At 35.7% G+C, this 21,786-nt stretch overlaps 1 protein-coding gene across 1 annotated transcript in view; it reads right to left on the bottom strand.

The window, feature by feature from the left end:
• Positions 1 to 17,291: 17,291 nt before the first annotated feature.
• The window catches only part of LOC126470081 (facilitated trehalose transporter Tret1-2 homolog), a 315,904-nt gene continuing 311,409 nt past the window's right edge, over positions 17,292 to 21,786 (bottom strand). Inside the window, exon 9 of the mRNA XM_050097592.1 lies at positions 17,292 to 20,439. Coding sequence (XP_049953549.1) covers positions 20,048 to 20,439 — 392 coding nt within the window. The 3' untranslated portion in view covers positions 17,292 to 20,047. The remainder of the gene's footprint in view (positions 20,440 to 21,786) is intronic.

Below are 21,786 nucleotides of genomic sequence, written 5' to 3'. Positions count from 1 at the left end.
AGTTAGAATAGCCTTCAGCTAAGTCAATGGCTACGACCTAGCAAGGCGCCATTAGTAACATTGCATGTATCTAAAGAGTCTCACTTGTATCGCCACAATCTCCAGATGTACCAAAAGGATGGATTAAAGTTAAGTATTCCAGAAGCTACATACTTTTCTTTATAGCATTCATTACGTATCCTGTTTCAGACCTCACGCCCATCTGCGTGAGCGTAGCGCGTGCCTTTCGGCTTCCTCTCATTGTGTCTAGGCTGTCTTGCCTAGACACAACACAAACTATTTGGGCAATATTGTAGTTGCGGGTCACCCACCTGCTAAAAATTTAGAAAATTTAGATTGCTTGTTTCAATTTCTTTCTGTGGCCAGCTTAATGTGCAATAAAGAGAAGTGCTCCTTCTTCCAGGAACAACTGAACTACTTAATTCACATAATTAATGCACAGGGTGTTCATCCTACAATTTCACATTTGACTGCAATTAGTGATCTGCCAGTACTCTGTATGATTAAGGAGCTCCTATTTGTCATGAGTAAGCTTTCATATTATTTGAAATTCATTCATAATGCTGTGGAAATTGCTGCATTGCTCAACTGGCTGCCCCAGAAAAATGTTCCTTTTGTGTGGGCCAAGGAATGCCAGAATGCATTTCAGCAATTAAAGGACACATTGTTAAGTTGTTGTTGATGTTTGATTCATTTAGACACAGCTAAGCCCAATGTGTTAACTGTGGATGCATCTTCTTATGTTATCAGAGCTCTTTTCTCCAATAAAATTGATTCTTCTGATAAACCTATTGCTATGGTCTCAAAAACTGTTACTAAAGTTCAAAGTAACTACAGCCAGCTCGAAAAAGAGGCACTCACGATTATCCATGGTGTTAGAAAATTCCACCAATATTTTTATGGTTGGATGTTCTATTTGCAGACAGATAATTGGCATTTGACAGCCTTGTTCAGTCCTGTCAAGCCTGTCCCACCTCTGAGAGTGCAGATATTGCAATGCTGGCCTCTGATATTGTTTCATGATTGATGTGAGTTATTGTACAGGCTCACTGCCCAACATCCAAATGCTGACTTATTGTTTTGATTACTGGTCTGTTCTGACACAGCATTTGATTCATCTGAGGAATTGTATTTTCAAATTGATTCACAGAATTTTGAAAGTCTTCAAAATTTTCCTCTCAATTTTTGGTGTGTTGCCATTGCAAATGCTTCTGATGCAGCTCTTAAGGTTGTTTTGCCACATGTGTGCCATGGGTGGTTCTGTAATTTGAAAGAAATTCACCACCCAGTAGTGTGTCACTATTTTTTATATCAGGTGTTCTGCTGTTGCATACACAAAATGACAATGTATGTGTCATGATCCCTCACTCTCTTCAGTGGTAAGTTTTATCTTTATTGCTTCAATTTCATTGGGGTGTAGTTTGCATGAAGCAAATCACAAGACATCAATTTGCTTCATAGTGAGTGGAGCAAATGACCTCTCTTTGTGAAGTTTCTGCCGAACATCAGTCAGCTCCACTGCAATACTTGTTTGAGTGGCTGCATCTGTCCAGACTATGAATACTCATTCATATTGACTTTGCAGGTCCATTCTGGAACATGTGGTGGTTGTTAGTGTAAGACACTTGCAGTAACTTTTCTTTTGTTGTCCCCCTGACATCCTCCACTACTGATTGTACAGTATAGGCTTTGTTTTCTATTTTTGTCTTTAACATCTTCCTGAGGTCATTATCTCAGACAGTGGACCACAACTCATGCCAGCTGATTTCCAACAGTACACTCTGTAACCATCACACCTCTTTACCCTCTGTCTAACAGTGAAGCTGAACAGTTCATTTAAATGTTTGAACTGTTCCTTGCCATGTGACAGGAAGTCAGCAGCAGAATTATTACGTGGTTGTAGACACTGTACCCCATTGCATCTTCTGCAGCCACCACAGAAACAATTTCTCCCACCTGGTCAGACAAAGTTTCAGGTGCAAGATGAAGTCTTCTACAAAGTTTTCAGAAAGAAACAGCATTGGGAGCATGGAATCACTACCAAAGCTCTCAGACGTTCTTCTTATGTCATCTAAAATTCTGCAGGGCCGCAGTGGTGCCACCATAACCAGGTTTGGTGTGCTTCTGAGTATGTTACTGATTCTGCCACAGAATGTTTGTCCATAGGCCCAACACATCTCTGGGGTTCACAGCAGCAATTGCTTCCATCTCTCCAACAGTCAAGACTGGCACCATCCACAGTGGAACCCATGGAGGTTGATGCTCAGCCACCTCAACTGGCGCTACTGATGTCACCACCATTGGCTCCCATCCTGTAGCCTGAATCAATGTCTGTGGATGCATTATGCCTGGACAGTCTTCATGCCACTCTAGAAAATCACTTTGCTCTTCAATTGACCACATCATCTACATCTCTGGATGTGGGTGTGTCCTCTGTGACTGGTATTTTGTCTGGTGTTCCCAGTCACTTTCAAGGTTGATACCAGGTGCGGACAGATGGCTGTCATCCTGTACAATTACACTCTCCATCTCCTCATATGCATCCACACTGCATTTTCTCTGCTGCCATCATTACATGCATCCACCATGCATGATGGTAGTGTGGAGTTTTGAGGGTGAGGAATGTGGATTCATCCGAAGAGCAGGCTGCCAAAGTAAGGTTGGCACCTCAAAACAAAACCACAAAAAAGTATAGTCACTGTATACTGCACTGATAAATGAGAGATGATGGCATAGCCATGCCTCCTAGAGCTTCTCTTTGTTATTGCAATGGCTTGGTTACTTACATCTGAGCAGAGGGACACTTGCCCAGTTTGTAGTCAATGGTTAAGATGACAGAAATGTCTTAGATAGGCCACCAGAGAATTAAATTTCTTAGATGGAAATTAATGTGAACACTGTGCAAATTTGTCTGTATTAAGTAATACTTTAATATTCAGAGACAGTTGTAAATACTCATAACATTCCTGTGCAAATGGATTGTACAAAGTTAAGTAAATCTACCTCTACATCTACATCTATACTCTGCAAACCACCATGAGCTTCATGACAAAGGTATGTCCAATTGTACCAGTTATTATGGTTTCTTCTGTTCCATTCACATGTGGAGCAGAGGAAGAATAATTGTTTGAATTCCTCTGTGCATACAGTAATTATTCTAATCTTACCTTCATGATCCCTATGTGAGCAATATGTAGGGTGTATCAAAAAGAATCATCTGATTGCAAAAAATCATAACTATTATGTTATTCGAGATGTGTGTGTGAACAACATACTGCTGGAAAGAGCAAACTCTTGAGTTTTACATGGTTCCTGCTAGGTAGCAGCAGTGTGCACCCATTTCAGTTCTAGTAAAAATGGTGTCGGGACAACAGAAAGTGTTTGTGTTCTATGTTTTATGCAGTCTGGGTCAATAATAACTGTTCAGCATGACCTTTGTACTAGGTATGGTGTGGGTTGTCCTACAGTACAGAGCATTAGATAATGTCATGAACAATTCTGAGAAACAGGTTGTTTACATAAAGGCAAATTGCTGTGCCATCCCTGAGTGTTTGACACAGGCAATGAATGCATCCACCATAGTTTCACAAGAAGTCTGCAGAAATCCATTCGCCATGCATCTCGACAGCTCAAAATGCCCTCGATGTCCATCCGAAATGTGTTGCAACAATGTTTACACATGAAACCCTACAAAATTCAGCTACTGCAAGCTCTTTGTGAAGGTGACAAACACAATGTATGGAGTTCCATGATTTCATTCTTGGCTAGACAGAGGTTGATAGTTTTCTTCCATGCTTAGTGTTCAGTGATGAGGCAACATTCCATTTAAATGTAAAAGTGAACTGTCATAATGTGAGAATATGGGGTACGGAACAACAACATGAAGTTGTACAACATGAGAATGACTCTCCAAAATTTAATGTGTTTTGTACAGTTTCATGGGAAAAGGTGTATGGTCAATTTTTCTTTGCCAAGAACACAGTTACAGTAAGCACATATCTCGATAAGCTTGATAACTTACTTTTGCCACAGTTGGAGACTGCTTCAAATGACTTCATTTACCAATAGGATGGTGCTCCACTGCACTGGCTTCTGGAAGTGCAGGAATTTTTAAATCAAAGGATTACTGAAAGATGGACCAGTCACTCTGGACCAAATGATTCAGACTTATTTTACTGGTCTTCAACGTCACTGGACCTGACTGTATGTGATTATTTCTTGTGGGGGTTTATAAAAGACTCTCTTTATGTGCCTCTGTTACTGACAATAATGAACAAACTGAGACATTGAATAACAGCAGCTTTGGAAGCTGTAACTGAAGACATGATTGCTGCAGTGTTGGAACAGTTTTAATACTGCATTGACATATGCCATGCATCTGAAAGGGGGCATATTGAACACCCATGAAAAGGTATGAAAAAAAAATTCTTGAGTTTCCCATTCATCAAAAAACAAAATTCATTGTATATGTTTATTAGTTTCAGAAATACAGACATGCCAAATTGGATGACTCTTTTTGATACTCCCTGTATATTCCTAGAGTGATCATTTAAAGATGGTTCTTGAAACTTTGTTAATAGGCTTCCTATGGATAGTTTACGTCTGTCTTCAAGTGCCTTCCAGTTCAGTTCCTTCAGTATCTCTGTGACATTCTCTCATGGATTACACAAACCTGTAACCATTCGTGCTGCCCTTCTCTGTATATGTTCAGTATCTGTTGTTAGTCCTAACTGGTACGGGTTCCACACAATTGATCAGTATTCTAGAACTGGTTGCATGAGTGATTTGTAAGCACTCTCCAATATTCTACCAATAAACAAAAGTCCACCACATGCTTTACCCATGATTGATCCTATGTGATCATTCCATTTCATAGAATGTGTAGTTTGGAAGGTAGGAGACGAGGTACTGGCGGAATTAAACCTGTGAGGATGGGGTGTGAGTCATGCTTGTGTAGCTCAGTTGGTCGAGCACTTGCCCACGAAAGGCAAAGGTCCCAAGTTCGAGTCTCGGTCCAGAACACAGTTTTAATCTGCCAGGAAGTTTCATTCCATTTCATATTCCTAAAAGTGTTACACCAAGGTATTTGTACGAGTTGGCCGATTCTGACAGTAACTCATTGATATTATAGTCACAGGATACTATGTTTTCTCATTTTGTGAAGTGCAAACTTTTACATTTCTGAACATTTAATGCAAGTTCTCAATCTCTGCACCACTTTGAAATCTTATCAAGATCTGACTGAACATTTATGCAGTTTTTTTCAGGTAGTACTTCATTATAAATAACTGCATCATCTACAAAAATTTTGATTTTACTATTAATATTGTCTGTGTGGTAATTAATAGACAAAATGAACAGCAAGAGTCCTAATACACTTACCTGACACACACCCAAAGTTACTTCTACATCTGACAATGACTCTCCTCCTAAGATAAGAGGTTGAGTCCTCCCCACCAAAAAGTCGTCAATCCTGTCACAAGTCTCACTTGGTACCTCATATGATTGTATTTTGACAACAAGCATAGGTGTGGTACTGAGGCAAATGCTTTTTGGAAATCAAGAAATACAGCATCTACCCAATTGCCTTGTTCCAAAGCTTTCAGTATATCATGTGAGAAGAGTACGTGTTGGGTTTCACATGATTGATGTTTTCAAAATCCGTGCTGGTTGGCATACATTCATATCTATATTGTAATAAAGTGAACTAATATTTTATATGTTAAAAGTTTTATTCAGTGTCATCCTGGAGCAAACCAAAGAATCTAACATTGTGTCAACAAGTGTATTTTTTATGATAGAACAAAACAAAAGTTGCATCGTAAAGTCATGTCACCTATAGTAATGCTTATGGAAATTAAAGTTTGTCTATGTATAGCCCTTCTGGCTGAAATCAAGAAAAATGTGTTGTCTGAAGTAGATTAGATTAGATTAGATTAGTACTTGTTCCATAGATCATGAATACGACACTTCGTAATGATGTGAAACGTATCAGGTTAATAAAAGATGTCTATACAAGATATTACATTACACAAAATATTACATGACACTCAATATTTTTAATATTTTTTTTTTGGGGGGGGGGGGGGGGGGGTTGGGGAAATTACCCACTTACTACATCCAAAAATTCATCTAATGAGTAGAAGGAGTTGCCATTAAAAAGTTCTTTTAATTTCCTTGTAAATGCTATATGGCTACCTGTCAGACTTTTGGTGCTATTGGGTAAGTGACTTTTGTGGCAGCATAATTTACCCCCTTCTGAGTCAAAGTTAGATTTAACCTTGAGTAGTGAAGATCATCCTTTCTCCTAGTGTTGTAGCCATGTACACTGCTATTACTTTTGAATTCATTTGGACTGTTAATAATAAATTTCATATATATATATATATATATATATATATATATATATATATATATATATATATATATATATATATATATATGTCTGCAGGATGATCTTGGATGAGCTCCAGCAATTATTCTGATTACACACTTTTGTGCAATGAATACTCTTTTATTCAAAGTAAAGTGAAACTTGACTTAATTAATTTTTGTCTGTTTGTGAAGGAATGTAAAATGTTATTGTTGTTTATTGTTGTGGAGTGACATTTAGTAGAGTCATTTTATGTACAAAAAGTGAATAGATGATTTCATATTTAATAATTTTGTAGTGAAGAGGTATGGAGTAATCAAGTAATGATGATATCAGTGAGGTATAATGATGTTATGAATTCATGGTATATTGTGTTATATGTAGTGATGGAGTATAATTTGGTATTTTTATTGAGTTGTTGCATAAATTTGTAGCGTTTTTCCATAAGTTTAATGAACACAACAGATACACATAACAGAGATTTTAGTCATCAATAATATACACTCCTTCCCTGTTTACAATAGTCTGCCAACACTGGAGTAACTTTTTCAGTTCTGTGACTATAGGAATCATGTGGTTTTGAGAACAAGAAACCACAGAGCCATGTCCAGAGTGCATTTTCATTCAGAAATGAAGTTGCTTGATGGTTGTTTCACAGAGAACAGAAAATGTGAAAATCTGAGGGTGCAAGATCAGGTGAATAAGATGGGGGTAGAATAACTTCCAAACTCAGTTTCTGTGAATGTTTTTTATCAGTCTAGCAGAATGCAGGGGGACATTATCATGGAGTAGCATCACTTCATGCCGTCTTCCTGATCATTGTTCTTGGATTGAATCTGCAAGATGTCTCAATTGTTCACAATAAATGTTAGCAATGATGGTTACACTTTTTGGAAGCAATTTGTAGTACACCACACCATTCCTGTTCCACCAGTTGCATAACATTGTCTTTTAGTGATGCACACAGATCTTTGTATGGGGTTTACTGCTTTGTTTGGCCTCAACCATTCATTTCTTTTCCTTATGTCAGCGTAAAGACACAATTTATCGTCACCAGTAATGATACAGGATAAGAATGGCTAGTGTTGTTCATGAACCTGTTGATGATGAGGAAGTAGAGATGCGCATATGGCCACCCACTGATTTTTGTAATTTTGGCTTAGAGCATGTGATGCCCAAACACCTGATTTTTTAACCTTCCCCACTGCATTCTAATGTGGCACCATGATGGAACGATCACAGTTGATCACATTTGCCAGTTCTCTAGCACACTTACATGGATCATAGCGGATTAATACATTTAAATGGTCTTCATAAAATCCTGATGGTCTTCCTGAACGTGGAGAATAACTAATGTCAAAACAATCATCCTTAAAATGAGAAAACCATTTTCTTGTCATGGTCTGTCCCATGGCATTAACTCAATACACATTGCAAATGTTTCTGGCTGCCTCCACTGCTGTCTCCACTCTGTTGCACTGAAACAGCAGAATATGTTGGACATGTTCCAATTTCTACACTTGGCATTCCATTTTCTAGAGTCCATAGCTTAACTCACTATCTCCAAACAACGAAATGACAACATTTAAACACAAACAGCAACAGTGAACTACAAATAAAAATTACAATTGATAAATAAGCCCATAAGAATTGGAACACCAATGTGCAAAACAAAAGCGCTACGAACGTATGCACCAAACTAATAAAAATGGAGCTACTACTTATGAATATGAGAGATATTATGTGATGCAGCAATGATTAGTGACCCTGTCTTTGTGGTAGTTTAATTCTGCAAATGCACTTCTACAGTCAACAAGATTGTGAGGAAAGAATTTGATGGATAGCAGACATGAGTAATTAATCTGACTATATAAAGGCTAAGATGATTTTTTATATGAAAAGTCACTTATACTACTTGTGGCAGCATTTGGAGTATTTATGGCTTGGTAAGTAAAATGTTGAATGAAGTCCTGACTTATTTAATCATTAAGCAAATATATATACTGCTGCATATCCTATTTTCAGATAAATATAATACTTGATTCATTCATGAAATAAATTATGTGTATAGATGATTTTATTTTTGTAATTTCAATAATAATATGCTAAAAATGTACCAATAATTAATCTGTTAAACAAGTAAGAAAAACATAAAATATCTGACAAGAATGACTGACGCAAGTGAAATAGTTTTGGTATAAGTAAAAGTGGAGGATTTTAACTATTGGATTTAATCTCAGAATCATTTAAATTCAAAATTAGCTTCCATCTGCTTTAATTTAATTATGTAAAATTCTGTATGTTCATATTATTAACATTTTACTTATTAGGATGATTAATCCAGTTTCCTTCAGCTTTAGGGAAAAATTATATTATTATGCTAATTTGGAATATTTTGTATATTTTTTTGTGCATATGTGGAAATGGACAATCATGAAATCCAGAGAAATTGGAGAAAAGTAATTGGGGAATGAATCCACAGCCAGAATTATATGAGGCTAGAGGACAATTTGGAATCAGAAGTATGTGTATTCTCAAGATTTTGCCATGGAAGGAGTGAGCAAAATTGTAAAAATGGTCTGTGTCTTCTTGTTTAATGTTTCAAGAGGGAAAGCTGAATTGTTTAAAAGTTAATATGCATGTATACTGAATATTTTAATGAATTTTAATTTTTGCGATATAAGATGATGACTAGGTTTCAGAGACAGTTGCATACTTGATATTGTAGATTTATATTATTTAAAATTTTCTGTGTTTGACTTTTGCTTAACTTCAAAATTCTTTAGGTGAAGTGTGATTTGCTCTTTGTTTTACACTGAATTATGTAGTCAGGTATTTGTAACTATCTCTCTATATAAGTCAATGTAGTGGTGGTGAAACATAGCAGAATGGGTCACTGTATCTGCTATTCTTCTGCATTTCTTAAATCACTATTTTTTTTGTTAATTTTATATGAGTTTAATTATACACATGTGTGAAGAAGGCAATGGCAAACCACCTCCACTAGGACTTTGCCTAGTCGGCGGTGCAGGTCTTCTGTATTGCCCCTATGCTCCTCGGAGTATGGGACCTCATCATCATCATCATACACATGTGTGGTGTTGATACAGTTGGAAACTTAACAAAGATTGAGGTTAATGGAGGAAGTTCATAATTATTTATGCAAATGCACTGTGTCTGTTTTTTTGGACATGTCTATTGATATCAGCTGTTTTGGGACTTTACAGGGAATCAGCAACAACAAGTGAAAACGTGTGCTGGATTTGGATCCGCGGCAGTTGCATTAACCACTGTGCCACCCAGACAGAGTGGTTATTGCAACTGTAGACTATGTTGGCATGCCTCTTGCGTGACCCACATTCCCACCTAGCTCCACCTATCTGCAGTCCCTGGGACAGCCAAGATGCATGTCAAGATAGTCTGCACAGGTGTAATAAATACTGTGTCCAGGTGGCACAATGGTTAATGCAGCTGCTGGTAAACAGGAGATCCTGGGTTTAAAAACTGGTCCAGCACACATTTTCACTTGTTGCTGCTGATTCCACGTAAGGTCCTGATGCAGCTGATATCATTAGTCCATTCCCTTTCCTTTCCTTTCTCCTCCCTCCACTTTCAGTTTCCATCATAATTATTTAACTAAGATTGTAATTTCTCTATGTAAGACTTTGGAAAAATATCATGCTGAACAGTAGTAATACAAATTTGTTTAGGTATGAAGTGAGGATTGCTATACGCATGGATTGGGTGTGGGAATGAGACATGGGCATTGGCATGGGGGTGGGGGTTAAGGATTGCGTGTAGAGCATGGCACGCAGATGCATGTGTGTTTCTTCTGTACCTGAAATCATTCTTATTTTGATAAATAATTTTATTTTTGGGGCAAAGTTTGTATTTTCAAGATATTAGCTTTTCATTTGTGTCTGATCACTGATTTTGCCCTTTTGTGAACCTGACAATTCCCTTGTTTCACCTCTGTCTTGTTCCTCCTCTGTGTTTGACAATCTTGGGTGTAATTTTTTTTTTTTTATTGTTATGAAGTTCTCCTTATTCATTATGAAAATATGCAGTTTAAGTGGTACATCGCAATTCTTCCTTCCTTCCTAAAATGGTGTTTGGTTAGTTCTTGTCTCTTTTGGGTATGTGGCTGTTTTTACATCAGGTATTTCAATGAGATTTTTGGTGTTATTAAGTAGTTGATTAAGGGAAATACAGTCTACAAGTGCTTTAGAGAGCTTTGACACTATGGTTCCAGTTACTAAATTTTGCAGCCTTACTCAAAAATTTGTTTTGTATGTCATCTCAAGTAGGTCTAGTTCAAATGAAATAAAAAGAAATGTTAGCCTGTTAATATCATTGATTACATGTTTCATGCTTAAAATGTTACTTGCAAAGGTGAAGCAGGCACCATCCTCTAGAATTACTTTTCCTCAACAGAAGTAGTCGATGCCAGAACTAATTTTCAAATTTTGGACAGGTCAATATTATCTCAACTGTTTATTTGAAAAATTTCATATAATTTTATACAGAAAATGTTGTATTTCAAGCTAAAAACTATGAAATTGAATTACTTTATTTTTGTTACAATCGATATGTACAGGCTCTGTATGTACAGTTAATATTAATATTTTTTAGAAACATTTGGAGTTACAAAATATTTGGCACTCTTAAAATTTCTATTATTAATTACACAATTTGGTACTGTTTCTACATCTACATCCATACTCCGCAAGCCACCTGACAGTGCGTGGAATCGTTTTTATAAATTAATAGAAATTCATTTGTCAAGAAAATTTGTAAAGCCTTTGGAACATTGTTATTGCTGCAGAATGAGGAAGTAGTAATGGGCATGCCTCTGATGTGGTCGGACATGTTTTTGTATTTTGGAAGAACAATGTAATTTCGGCTTTGTTAATGTGAAAATTCAAAAGACAGAATGATATAGTAAAATGTGATGCAAACAGACATAAAAAAAGATTTGCACAGGCATTCTTCAACTTTATTTACATCAGTTGGAACATGAGAACCTAAAATGTGAAAATTTCAGCTTCAAGAATCAGACCCCTAGATATAAAGAACTGGAGCCAACCACAAGAAAAAAGATAAGTAAAAAGTGTACTGTTAATCTTACTCCTCTCAAATTTTCAGAAATGACTTTACCATCAATGACAGTATCAATGACAGTACCAACCACAAGAAAAAAGATAAGTAAAAAGTGTACTGTTAATCTTACTCCTCTCAAATTTTCAGAAATGACTTTACCATCAATGACAGTAGTGACAATGAAGGAGGGAGGGTGGATTACAAGTGGTGGCGTCATCTGGGATCAATTGACTGATAATGAAGTTTTGTCTGTTGCAGAAAAGAGAAAGTATTTTATTGCATTTACAGTTTATGTATGAATGAATTTCTGATAAGACAAAGAAAGAAGACCCAGGGCTGCCCAACAAAGCAAGTCATATCAACAGTGATGATGTACTGCCAACAATAACAGTGCGGATCAAATGAAAGAGAACTTTACAACTACAACCAGGGACATCAAAAAGGAAAGATAAGTATAAACTATTTGTGAAGTTAATTTGTTTGTGGACTTGTGTGCTTGTTAACTAAATGAATAGGGATGAGGGTAGGAGTGAGATAGAATTGGTAGCTGTATGATCCAGCCAGGACATATCTGAGCCAAGTGAAATTGTAGTCAACAAAGAAACAGTAAAAACTGATATTTTGCAATTTATTTTGGCAGAACTAGAGTAAATGAAGGCAGATAACAATATTTTAATTGAATGAACTATGGGTTCTTGGTGAAATATTGTAAATTAACTAAAAAAACACTGTTTTTAGCCTTGTTTCATAATTTACTATTAATGTTATTGCACAACATAGGATTCAGGTTATAAGCCCATTTTCAAGTGCATTACTTATTCCCAAAGATGATAATCCACAGATAAACATGATGACAAAGCAAAAATATCATCTCAACTTCTTAAGGTATCGATCCATAGCTTAATGTAAAATTATGTCAATGACCATATTTTTCTAACAAATTACATACATTATTACACATTCACCAACTGTACTACACTGACCAGACCAAAGTTATGCATCAGCCAAGATATTTTTAACTACAACAGACTGGGGCCCAAAGTTTTGCTGCTATCCTGGGGTTGTGATTACATCTAAGAGAGGTGAATAATTGAAATGGGTTTGCTCTTTTAATAATAGGTGTGGGGATATACACATCTGTTTTTTAATTTCTAAAATTTCTATTTGGTTGAGTTTGGTCCCCTTTTCCTCTGTGTGTAGGTCTTGCACATATATTGTGTATCTGTGGTTATTGTTCAGGCAATGTTCTGCAAAGGCTGAATCAGGCTTGTTCAATTTCCAGTTTCTGTGGTGTTCTTTAAGCCTGGTATAGATTGACCTCACCCTCTGTCCAATGTAGCAAGACACACTCACAGCATGTGATTTTATAAACCCCACTTTTTGTGACAGCTGGTTGTTTGTTTTTTTGCATTGAACAAGAAACTACCTATTGTCTGAGGGACATAGAAAAACACAGAGAAACCATTTGTCTTCAAGATGTTACTTGTGCTATTTGATGTTTTCCCTATAAAAGGTAATCTGCACCATTTCCTTCCCTATTTGTCTGTGTTTTTCATTGGGTACAGTAGGGATCTGGCTTGCTTCTTCATATTTTTAACTAAAATTTTATCAGTGGTGTTGGGGTCAAATTCATTATTTATGGCTTCTGTTTTTATTGAGTTAAGTTCCTGGTCAACGTCTTCTTGGATCATGAGGATAGGAAGGAGACGATGGATAATGAAATGGAATGCTGTGTGTTTGTAGGTTGTAGGATGTTTCAAGGAAGCAGGGATGAAAGTGTCAGTGAAGGAATCTTTTTGGTAAATTTTAAATTTATGGTTACTGTCTTCTATCTTTAAGCTAATGTCCAGGAAATTTATGCTGGGTCCCTGCTGACCTTTATGTTAGTGTGCCACTGGTTCATATTTTCCACAAATTTATGGAGTTGTCTATTGGAACCTCTCTACATGCAAAGAATATCATCTGCATATCTGTACCAATACACAACATGTTTTGCCAGTGATTCTCTCTTCAGAAAATCAGTCTCCCACTTGTCCATGAACATTTCTGCGAGTAAGGAGGATAAAGGTGAGCCACTCTCCAGACCACCTGCTTGCTGATAATAGCTCCCTTGCAAGCAGAAATAATTTTGGTTTAAACAACATTCCACTTTACTAACAATGCTCAGCTGCTTTTCTGGATTTATGTTATGTGAATATAATGATTGTGACACAATATCTATACAGTCTTTCACTGGAATTCATGTGAATAAGCTACGCAAATCAAAAGAGACTAATTTTGCATCTGTTGGAACCTTAACATCTGTTAACTTGTTAACTAAATCTAAACTGTTCTTAATGCTATATTTCCCTATGAAGTTCAGATTCTTCTTCAAGATGGTGTTGATTCTCCTGCAAGTCTTTTGTACTGGAGCTTGTATTGCAGATACCACAGGATGGATTGTCACTTCTGGTTTGTGGAGCTTTGGTGAACCATACAGCTGTGGTGCCCTAAGGTTCATTTGCAGCCTGCTCTTACAGGCATATTCAGAAAAGATATTGGAGCACTTGTTTACTACCTGCTTAGCCTGATCATTGTAAGTAGCTGTTGAGTATCTCTGTAGTTTCCATAGCTGCACTGATTGGAAAAAATCCTTTACTTTGCTTGCATAATCTGTTCTATTTAACAGCATCAGGTAATGAACAGCATACTTAGTACACAAAACAATGTTGCAGGATTAGATGTGAATGCTAGACTGGACGTAACCTATCTGTTGGAGTGAGTAATGAGAAATCTCGGAGGGGGGGGGGGGGGGGGGGGGGGGAGAGGGGACTGAAAGATGTGGGTGGTTCCACTCCCATACTGCTCCATACTGCTCTATGGCTGTATGCCTGTGCTGGTCCAGTCGACTTACAAGAGATCATAGGTGCTGGTTAATGTACTCAAGCATCTGTCAACTATGTCAGTGTTGTGACTGAGATTTGTAAATTGTTAGCCAAGAAATTATTCTATATGAAGAATTCATGGAACTATTTGTTTAGAAAAATTGTCACTGGCATGGATATGTTATTCCACATAAATGTATGTTTTTTCAAGTAGATGGATTAACTTCTCAATACATTATGTAACTTTAAATCAGTATGTATTTTTTATTATCAATTGTAAATGAATCTTCTAGGCCTCTCTGTATGTAGGTTAGTTTGTGTGAACAATTAGCAATTAGTGTGGAAGACATTTGCAAGTATAGACAGTATAACAAGATGTATACATTTTTGATTTCACTCACTGATTTTGATCCTCAAGCTACTCGATTATGTCATGATTCAAAGCTATTTATGATTGATTACCTGTATTTATCCTGAGTACTGCAATATTGTATCTCATTGGAACTTGAGTTGTGGGCAAACTCATGCTTAACTCTGTTTTGGATACCCCTGGTTGTCGTGACCATGTGTGTATACTCAAGGAGAGTGTGCAGCTATTAATTGAGGCTAGATGCTTTCTATAATTACTTTTTACATATAATTGAACTTATTGATATGTTTATGAACTTTATTCATTTTTTTGTGTCGAAACATATTTTGCTGGTGTGTGCCCAGTGTGGTTTGGATTCATGGGTTGGTCCCTACATTATAAGCTTAGGCCCTAATAGTTTTTCATTATTTTGTCCTTTCATGAGTCAACATATCCTTGCATACTCTGATTTATGTGGCTGATTGATTATGTGCTATATTCCTACTCATGATTGAGTATATTCTTCTGGTCTGTACCCATTTCTGTGAGCTTTCCAAGTCAGCTCACTCGTCGTACACTTAGGCTCTGAATTTTTTTTTTCTTCTCTTTTGAAGATTTTGAAGGTGTGACTTTACAGATTTAAGCTTGCAATTTGTAATTTTAGTAATTTATATTGTTTCTGTATTTTTTTCTATAGTCTAGTGTTGAATGTTGTAGTTTTGACTTTGTATCATTTGTCTTGTGACAGAATGTTCCACAGATTGGGAAATCTGAATGCTGAGTCCCGAATATGTATAAATTATGACTTGTATAGTAGATATTTTTTTATGTTTTCTGTAGTACGTTATGTATCAGATACTTCTATACATCTGTATTTTCTCTTTTGGCATCAATTTTTACACCTTTTAGCAAACCTTGTAGTAGGTCACAAAATATCATAAACACATTGTTTCCAAATTTTGTGAGGGGTATATTAAAGGAACACCCTCCTCTAGATTTACTTTTCCTGAACAGAAGTAGTTGATACCAGAACTTATTTTTGAATTTTGGACAGGTCAATATTATCTCAACTGCTTATCTGTAAAATTTCATATAATTTTATACACAATATGTTGTATTTCAACCTAAAAACTATGAAATTAAATTACTTTATTTTTAATTACTTTTGAATACATTATGGGAGTGACAGTGATCAATACATTACAAATATTTACTATTAAAGACAGTCTTGATCACAATTTATTTAGTATGGTGACCGGTTTCAACCAGTACTGTGGTCATCTTCAGACCAATGAGTAAGAACCTCCTTCTGCTAGAGAATCACTACTCACATTCACAGCAGTGATTCTCTAGCAGAAGGAGGTTCTTACTTATTGGTCTGAAGATGACGACAGTAGTGGTTGAAACCAGTCACCATAGTACATAAATTGTGATCAAGACTGTTTTTTAATAGTAAATACTTTATTTTTGTTGCTACAATTGATATGTACAAGCTCTGTATGTACGGTTAATTTTTTTAGAAACATTTGAAATTTCAAAATATTTGGCCCACACATAATTTCTATTGTTAATTGCGCAATCTGGTACTGTTTATTATCTTTATTTCTGGATTCATTTATAAATTAATAGAAATTAATTTGTCAAGAAAATTTGTAAACCCTTTGGAATATTGTTATTACTGCAAAGTGAGGTAGTAGTAGTAGTGGGCATGCCTCTGATATGATCAGACATGCTTTTGTATTTTTGAAGAACAATGTAATTTCAACTTTGTTAATGTGAAAATTCAAAAGACAGTGTGAGACAGTAAAATGTGACACAAATAAACATAAAAGAAAACAAAAAATCTGTGCAAGCATTCTTCAATGGAACATGAGAACCTAAAATGTGAAAATTTCAGCTTCAAGAATCAGACCCCTAGACATGAAGAACTGGAGCCAACTATGAAAGAAAAGGTAAGTAAAAAGTTTATTGTAAATCTTACTCCTCTTGAATTTTCTGAAATGACTTGACCATCGACAACAGTTGTGACAACAAAGGAGGGAGGGATAGATGACAATATACATACACCTTTGTCTTTTTCCAATACTTTGTAGGATGTAAAGGAGACTTCCCAGGGCTGAAAAATATTACCTTTCTGCCAAAATTCCCTTTTCACAGATGAATTAAGAGTCAAAATATAGTGGTATGTGCCTTATGATATTTATACATACTATGCATAAATTAAGCAGATTCAGAAGGATGTAGGCTGCAGTAGGTACTGGGAGATGAAAAAGCCTGCACAGGATAGAGTAGCATGGAGAGCTGCATCAAACCAGTCTCAGGACTGAAGACCACAACAACAGCAATATGTATAAATTGTTGTACAAAAATCTCAAAGCAGAGTGTGTTGATTCTGACATGGTCCTAAAAACTAATAAAACTAATATTTAAATGACATGTATGTTTTTTAATTTTCATTATTGATACATTCTTTATTTTGTGTATCCTTTTTGTGTTATAAAACTAATGTATTGCAGATATAAGAAAGAATCTTCAGTTGATAAACATTTTTCCTTTTATGTGGGAGAAACAAAAGGTGACAAAGAGTGAATTAACTCAAAAATAATTGATACAGAACGTTATTCATTTATATGTAAAAGTTTGATCTGAATTTTGTACTACAATGTCAAAACAAAAAAAATTCTGTGGTACAGGTTTCTACAAAAAATTCGAACTTAATAAAACTCCTTTTTTCTTGAAACTAATCAAGATGGGTGCTTGCACCACAGAACCATTGATCTGGGTTCTATGAATATTATGACTAGTTTCAATTCCACACCTACTTTCTTTCATTTTCCATCAGTAGAAAATTGTTTTGGTTTTGTGGAGAGTATTTTTCATGTATACTGCACCTTCAGGGATAACTTAACAAATTTGTTGTATGGTAAATCATTGTAGTATTTCAAAACTGAAAATAAAACATTCTGCGTGCAGTTAACATATTACAGCCACAAACTGAAAAAAACTTCAGATCAAAGTACACTTCATATATTACACTTTCTTGATGAATCATCTAGCCCTCTATTTGCAACATAATAATAACTCTTATATTTGAGTAGCTCAGATGCAACAGTTGCATTTTTTGTCAATTTTGAGTTGGACACACTGCTGTATAGATTTTTTCAGCACCTACACAATGGAATAGCTTTCAGGGTGCAAAACCCATTATAAACTGTTGAAAATGGCTGTAGAAAATGATGTTCAGTTGCATAAGTGACTAACTCCACGTTTTCTTTGGGTGCAAAGCTCGGTAAATGTCCAATTTCATTTCCTAGATCTTTTTGTGACTGTTTTAACTAAGATGCAACTTCCCATCAATTTCTTCATTTTCTAAGATTTTGTTGATGTTTTACTAAGACGCAATTTGGAGTTTATTTCCTTCCCTACAGTATCCTGTGATGTCAAAAGCATGAGTGTGTTAAAAAGATTTTTGAAGTTAAAGAAATCAGTTTTTCCTGGTAAAATATTGTCACTTTATATGCCAGTTTTGCAGAATTTTCAGCTTTCTCTTTGAAATAAAACATATTCTGTTTGCATTCTCAATAATTAAATTCCATCCTCCTATCATTCCTTACATATCGCTGAATAGTGTGTTTTATAACTGAATGTTTGTTCCATAATTGGACTGATACGTTTGCAAAAACAACTAAGCCAATATTTCACTGAAGATTTCAATGTATAAAACATAAGTGCAGATTTCAGCCATTAATATTGAGTCATTAATTATATTTTTACTTTATTTTAAAAAAAGAAATAAAGTCTTTAGTTTTAATAGTTCGGATGTGATGAGTTTTTCAGAAATATTTGAGTTTCACTTATCATGCAGTTAGCAGATTTTGCATCAAGGCTACTCATTTGTTGTTTTGTATGGTTTGCAAGTAAGGAGTATACTGAAAGATAATACAGTAAATATTAATTGTGTAATCATTACATGAGATCAATATAGGGCATGTGAACTTAACTATGTTATTTTCCAGTAATGATAATCAGGTATTTTAATATGATGTTAAATTTTGAATTTATACATTTATTCTAAATTAGTGCACATCATAATTTGGCAATATCTTACATAAATAAAATCCTCACCCTTTCATTTTCCTGGTGAGTAATTAGAACACATTTGAGGTGATGTTAATTGCATTTGAAGACACCAGTCATTAAAAAAGGTTGCACAAATTTCATCTCAAAATTTTTGTCTGTTCACCAAAATTGTACTATAATTAAAACTGTTTTCCTGTGTATAATTCAATAAAATCACGATACTGAATTAAAATTAATATGTACCTGGAAAATTCACTGGTCTTTCTGAAACAGAAGCAGACTGTGAGCTGCCTCCTCATTTAATCCACTCTCCTTCCTTTATTCCTGAACTCATTTGTAGTACAGTCACTATCACTTTCAATACACTCTTATCACAATCACCTATACTGCACAGTGTGTATTAAACAAAAGATGTAATGGTTGAAGGAAGATGAGCCAAACTTTCACTAGTAATACTGAATTGTAAACTGGTTCCACACACTCCAAATATCAAGCATAATGCCACTCCTGCATTCTAGTATGAAACCAAAAATATCAGTGGAACAATTAGATTTCCTGTTTAGAGGGACATGATAACAACTTTACTTAGAGCTTCTCAACAGTGTTATTACAGTTAATTTTATTTTACTCTCTTGTATTCTTTGTTTATCAGACTGGTTCTGATACTTCACACAAGCTTCTCTTTCAGGCTTTAGATCATTGACAATAATTATTGTTACTTTGAATTATCAGAAGTGTTTATGAGCATACCTCTTCCTTGGGTGGTAACAGCCTTTCATTATAATTCTAATAAAGTAGAAAATATGCTGAAATTTTCCAGAGAGCTCTATGAAATACTGTAATTATATAATTCAAAAGTAAGAAGACTAAAAATCTTTTGAGTAATGTCATCAAAGGCTGCAGCAATACTGTGAGCAGAAGTTGCGCACAATAGGTCATTTTCAGTATGACAATTTCTGTTGTTTTGTTTTTAGCATTCTGAGAAATATTTCATTTCCACTTCCTTTAAGGTATGTTATTTCAATTAATAATTGATTTATTGGCTAAAGAGAGGTGTATTGGTATGATAATAGGTTGGAATGCAAAATGTATAATTTTTTTAAATTTTTTTTTTTCATGAAGAATTCTCTTCTCATACTTGTTATCAGTAATTGTATTATTGACATATTTACTTAGGCAATGTAACTCCTCTGAGTGCTTTCAACATAAATAATACTGGCTTTTTAAATACAAAATACCACAGAAAAATAGAAAGAAATTTGTACTAAGACTTGTTTCTGTTTATAAATTTGGTGCTGCCTCTCTGGCTTGTTTTCTTAGATACCTGCAGTAAAATATATTTTCTTTAAAGTACTGTTCAATGCTTGACAATGTGACACTATGGGTTTCAGGCAGGAAAATCCACACATGTACTGCTCCTAATAATGACATGCCAGCAAAGAACCACTGCAACACATGTGCTCCACCAAAATAGTAGAGCATGTCAAAATAGCACTGGATGGCGGCAAACATAGCGAGGTACCCAAATGACATGACAATACCATGCGCAATTCCTCTTATTTCAGTTGGGAAAAGCTCTGCAGTCATGATCCATGGGATGCTCAACAATCCTGACATGCTTGTGCAAACATAGGCCAGCACACAAACTACAGGAATCCAAGTTAAACCACCTCCTGTAGGAAAAAAGAATAAACAAATGCTAATATGTTCACCAATAATAGTTTACAAATAATAATAGTAATAATAATAATAATTGTTGTTGTTGTTGTTATATTTCATTTCTTTATAACACTTTATTTTCCTCATTATGTGAAGGGAGTCTTCAGATTCTCATAGCAAGTTGCCTTACTGTACCTCATATGTTCTCAGAAACACTACATAGTGGGAATGACTGCTTAACTAAAATGTGGCTAAAACAGTACTTCAATCATTTAGAGAATAGTGAATGGTTTAATACTTTTTCTATATCAATTTCTTATTTGTTTTACTATTGCTGAACACAGAAAAGATAATTCTTTGTTCATTATATTATGAGCTTTTAAGTAGAAGTGAGTCATTTATTTAGCTTTTTCTGTATAATTTCGTAGTTTGATATATAATTTATCATGTTCACAGGAGAGCTTCTGTAAAGTTTGGAAAGTAGAAGACGAGGTACTGGCAGAAGTAAAGCTGTGAGGACGGGGCATGAGTCATGCTTGGGTAGCTCATATGGTAGAGCACTTGCCCGCAAAATCCGGAACACAGTTTTAATCTGCCAGGAAGTTTCATATCAGCACACACTCCACTGCAGAGTGATAATCTCATTCTGATAATTTATTGTGTGTTTGTGTATTTATGAGGCCCAGACTTGTGAATATTAGTGGTGTAGTGTAAATTTACGCTGTCTTTAATATGGGTTGGGCCTGTGAATGCTGTGTTTGGATGTGAGCTGAGATGGAGACCCTCCTCTCACAGCTTCAGGCAGTGCTGGCTTCAGCCAAACAGCTTGAAGCTGTGGCCAGTGTGCATCACTGTGGGGTTCAAAGGGATGTCCGGCACATCCCACATGACCTCTAATTGTTTCATTGCTGTAGTTGGCCTGGTTACTTTCCACACGGATGTTAACCTCTCACCTGCAGTTGAATGACAGGTCATTTTGCAGTGTGGCAATTGGCAAAAGACTTCCAGGGAGACTGATGAAAAGTCCTCCCTAGTTAGTCTGATGAACATGTTTCCAGCACTGTCTGCGGATGATAATGATCCTGAGCCAACTGCAGTTGCTTGCCCAGTTTCAGAGGAAGCCTCTTGCTGTGCAGGGTCAGGGTATTCACAGCCGGTGAGATTATCAATGTTTAGGAGCTCTAATATTAAGTGTGTAATGGAGTCTCTAGGGGATATGGCTGCAGAGGAGGTACAGAATTTGTTAATGGTACTGATAGCTGGCTAAAGCCATAGACAAGTTCAGCCAAAAATTTTACCAAGGACTTAATGTTACATGGAAAAGATAGACTAAATTCAGTCGATGGTAGTGAGTGTGTTAC

Source organism: Schistocerca serialis, chromosome 3, assembly GCF_023864345.2.
Source record: "Schistocerca serialis cubense isolate TAMUIC-IGC-003099 chromosome 3, iqSchSeri2.2, whole genome shotgun sequence".
NCBI classification, from domain to species: Eukaryota; Metazoa; Arthropoda; class Insecta; order Orthoptera; family Acrididae; genus Schistocerca; species Schistocerca serialis.
Note: the sequence above shows the minus strand (reverse complement) of the source record. Positions and strands in the feature narration are given on the sequence as shown.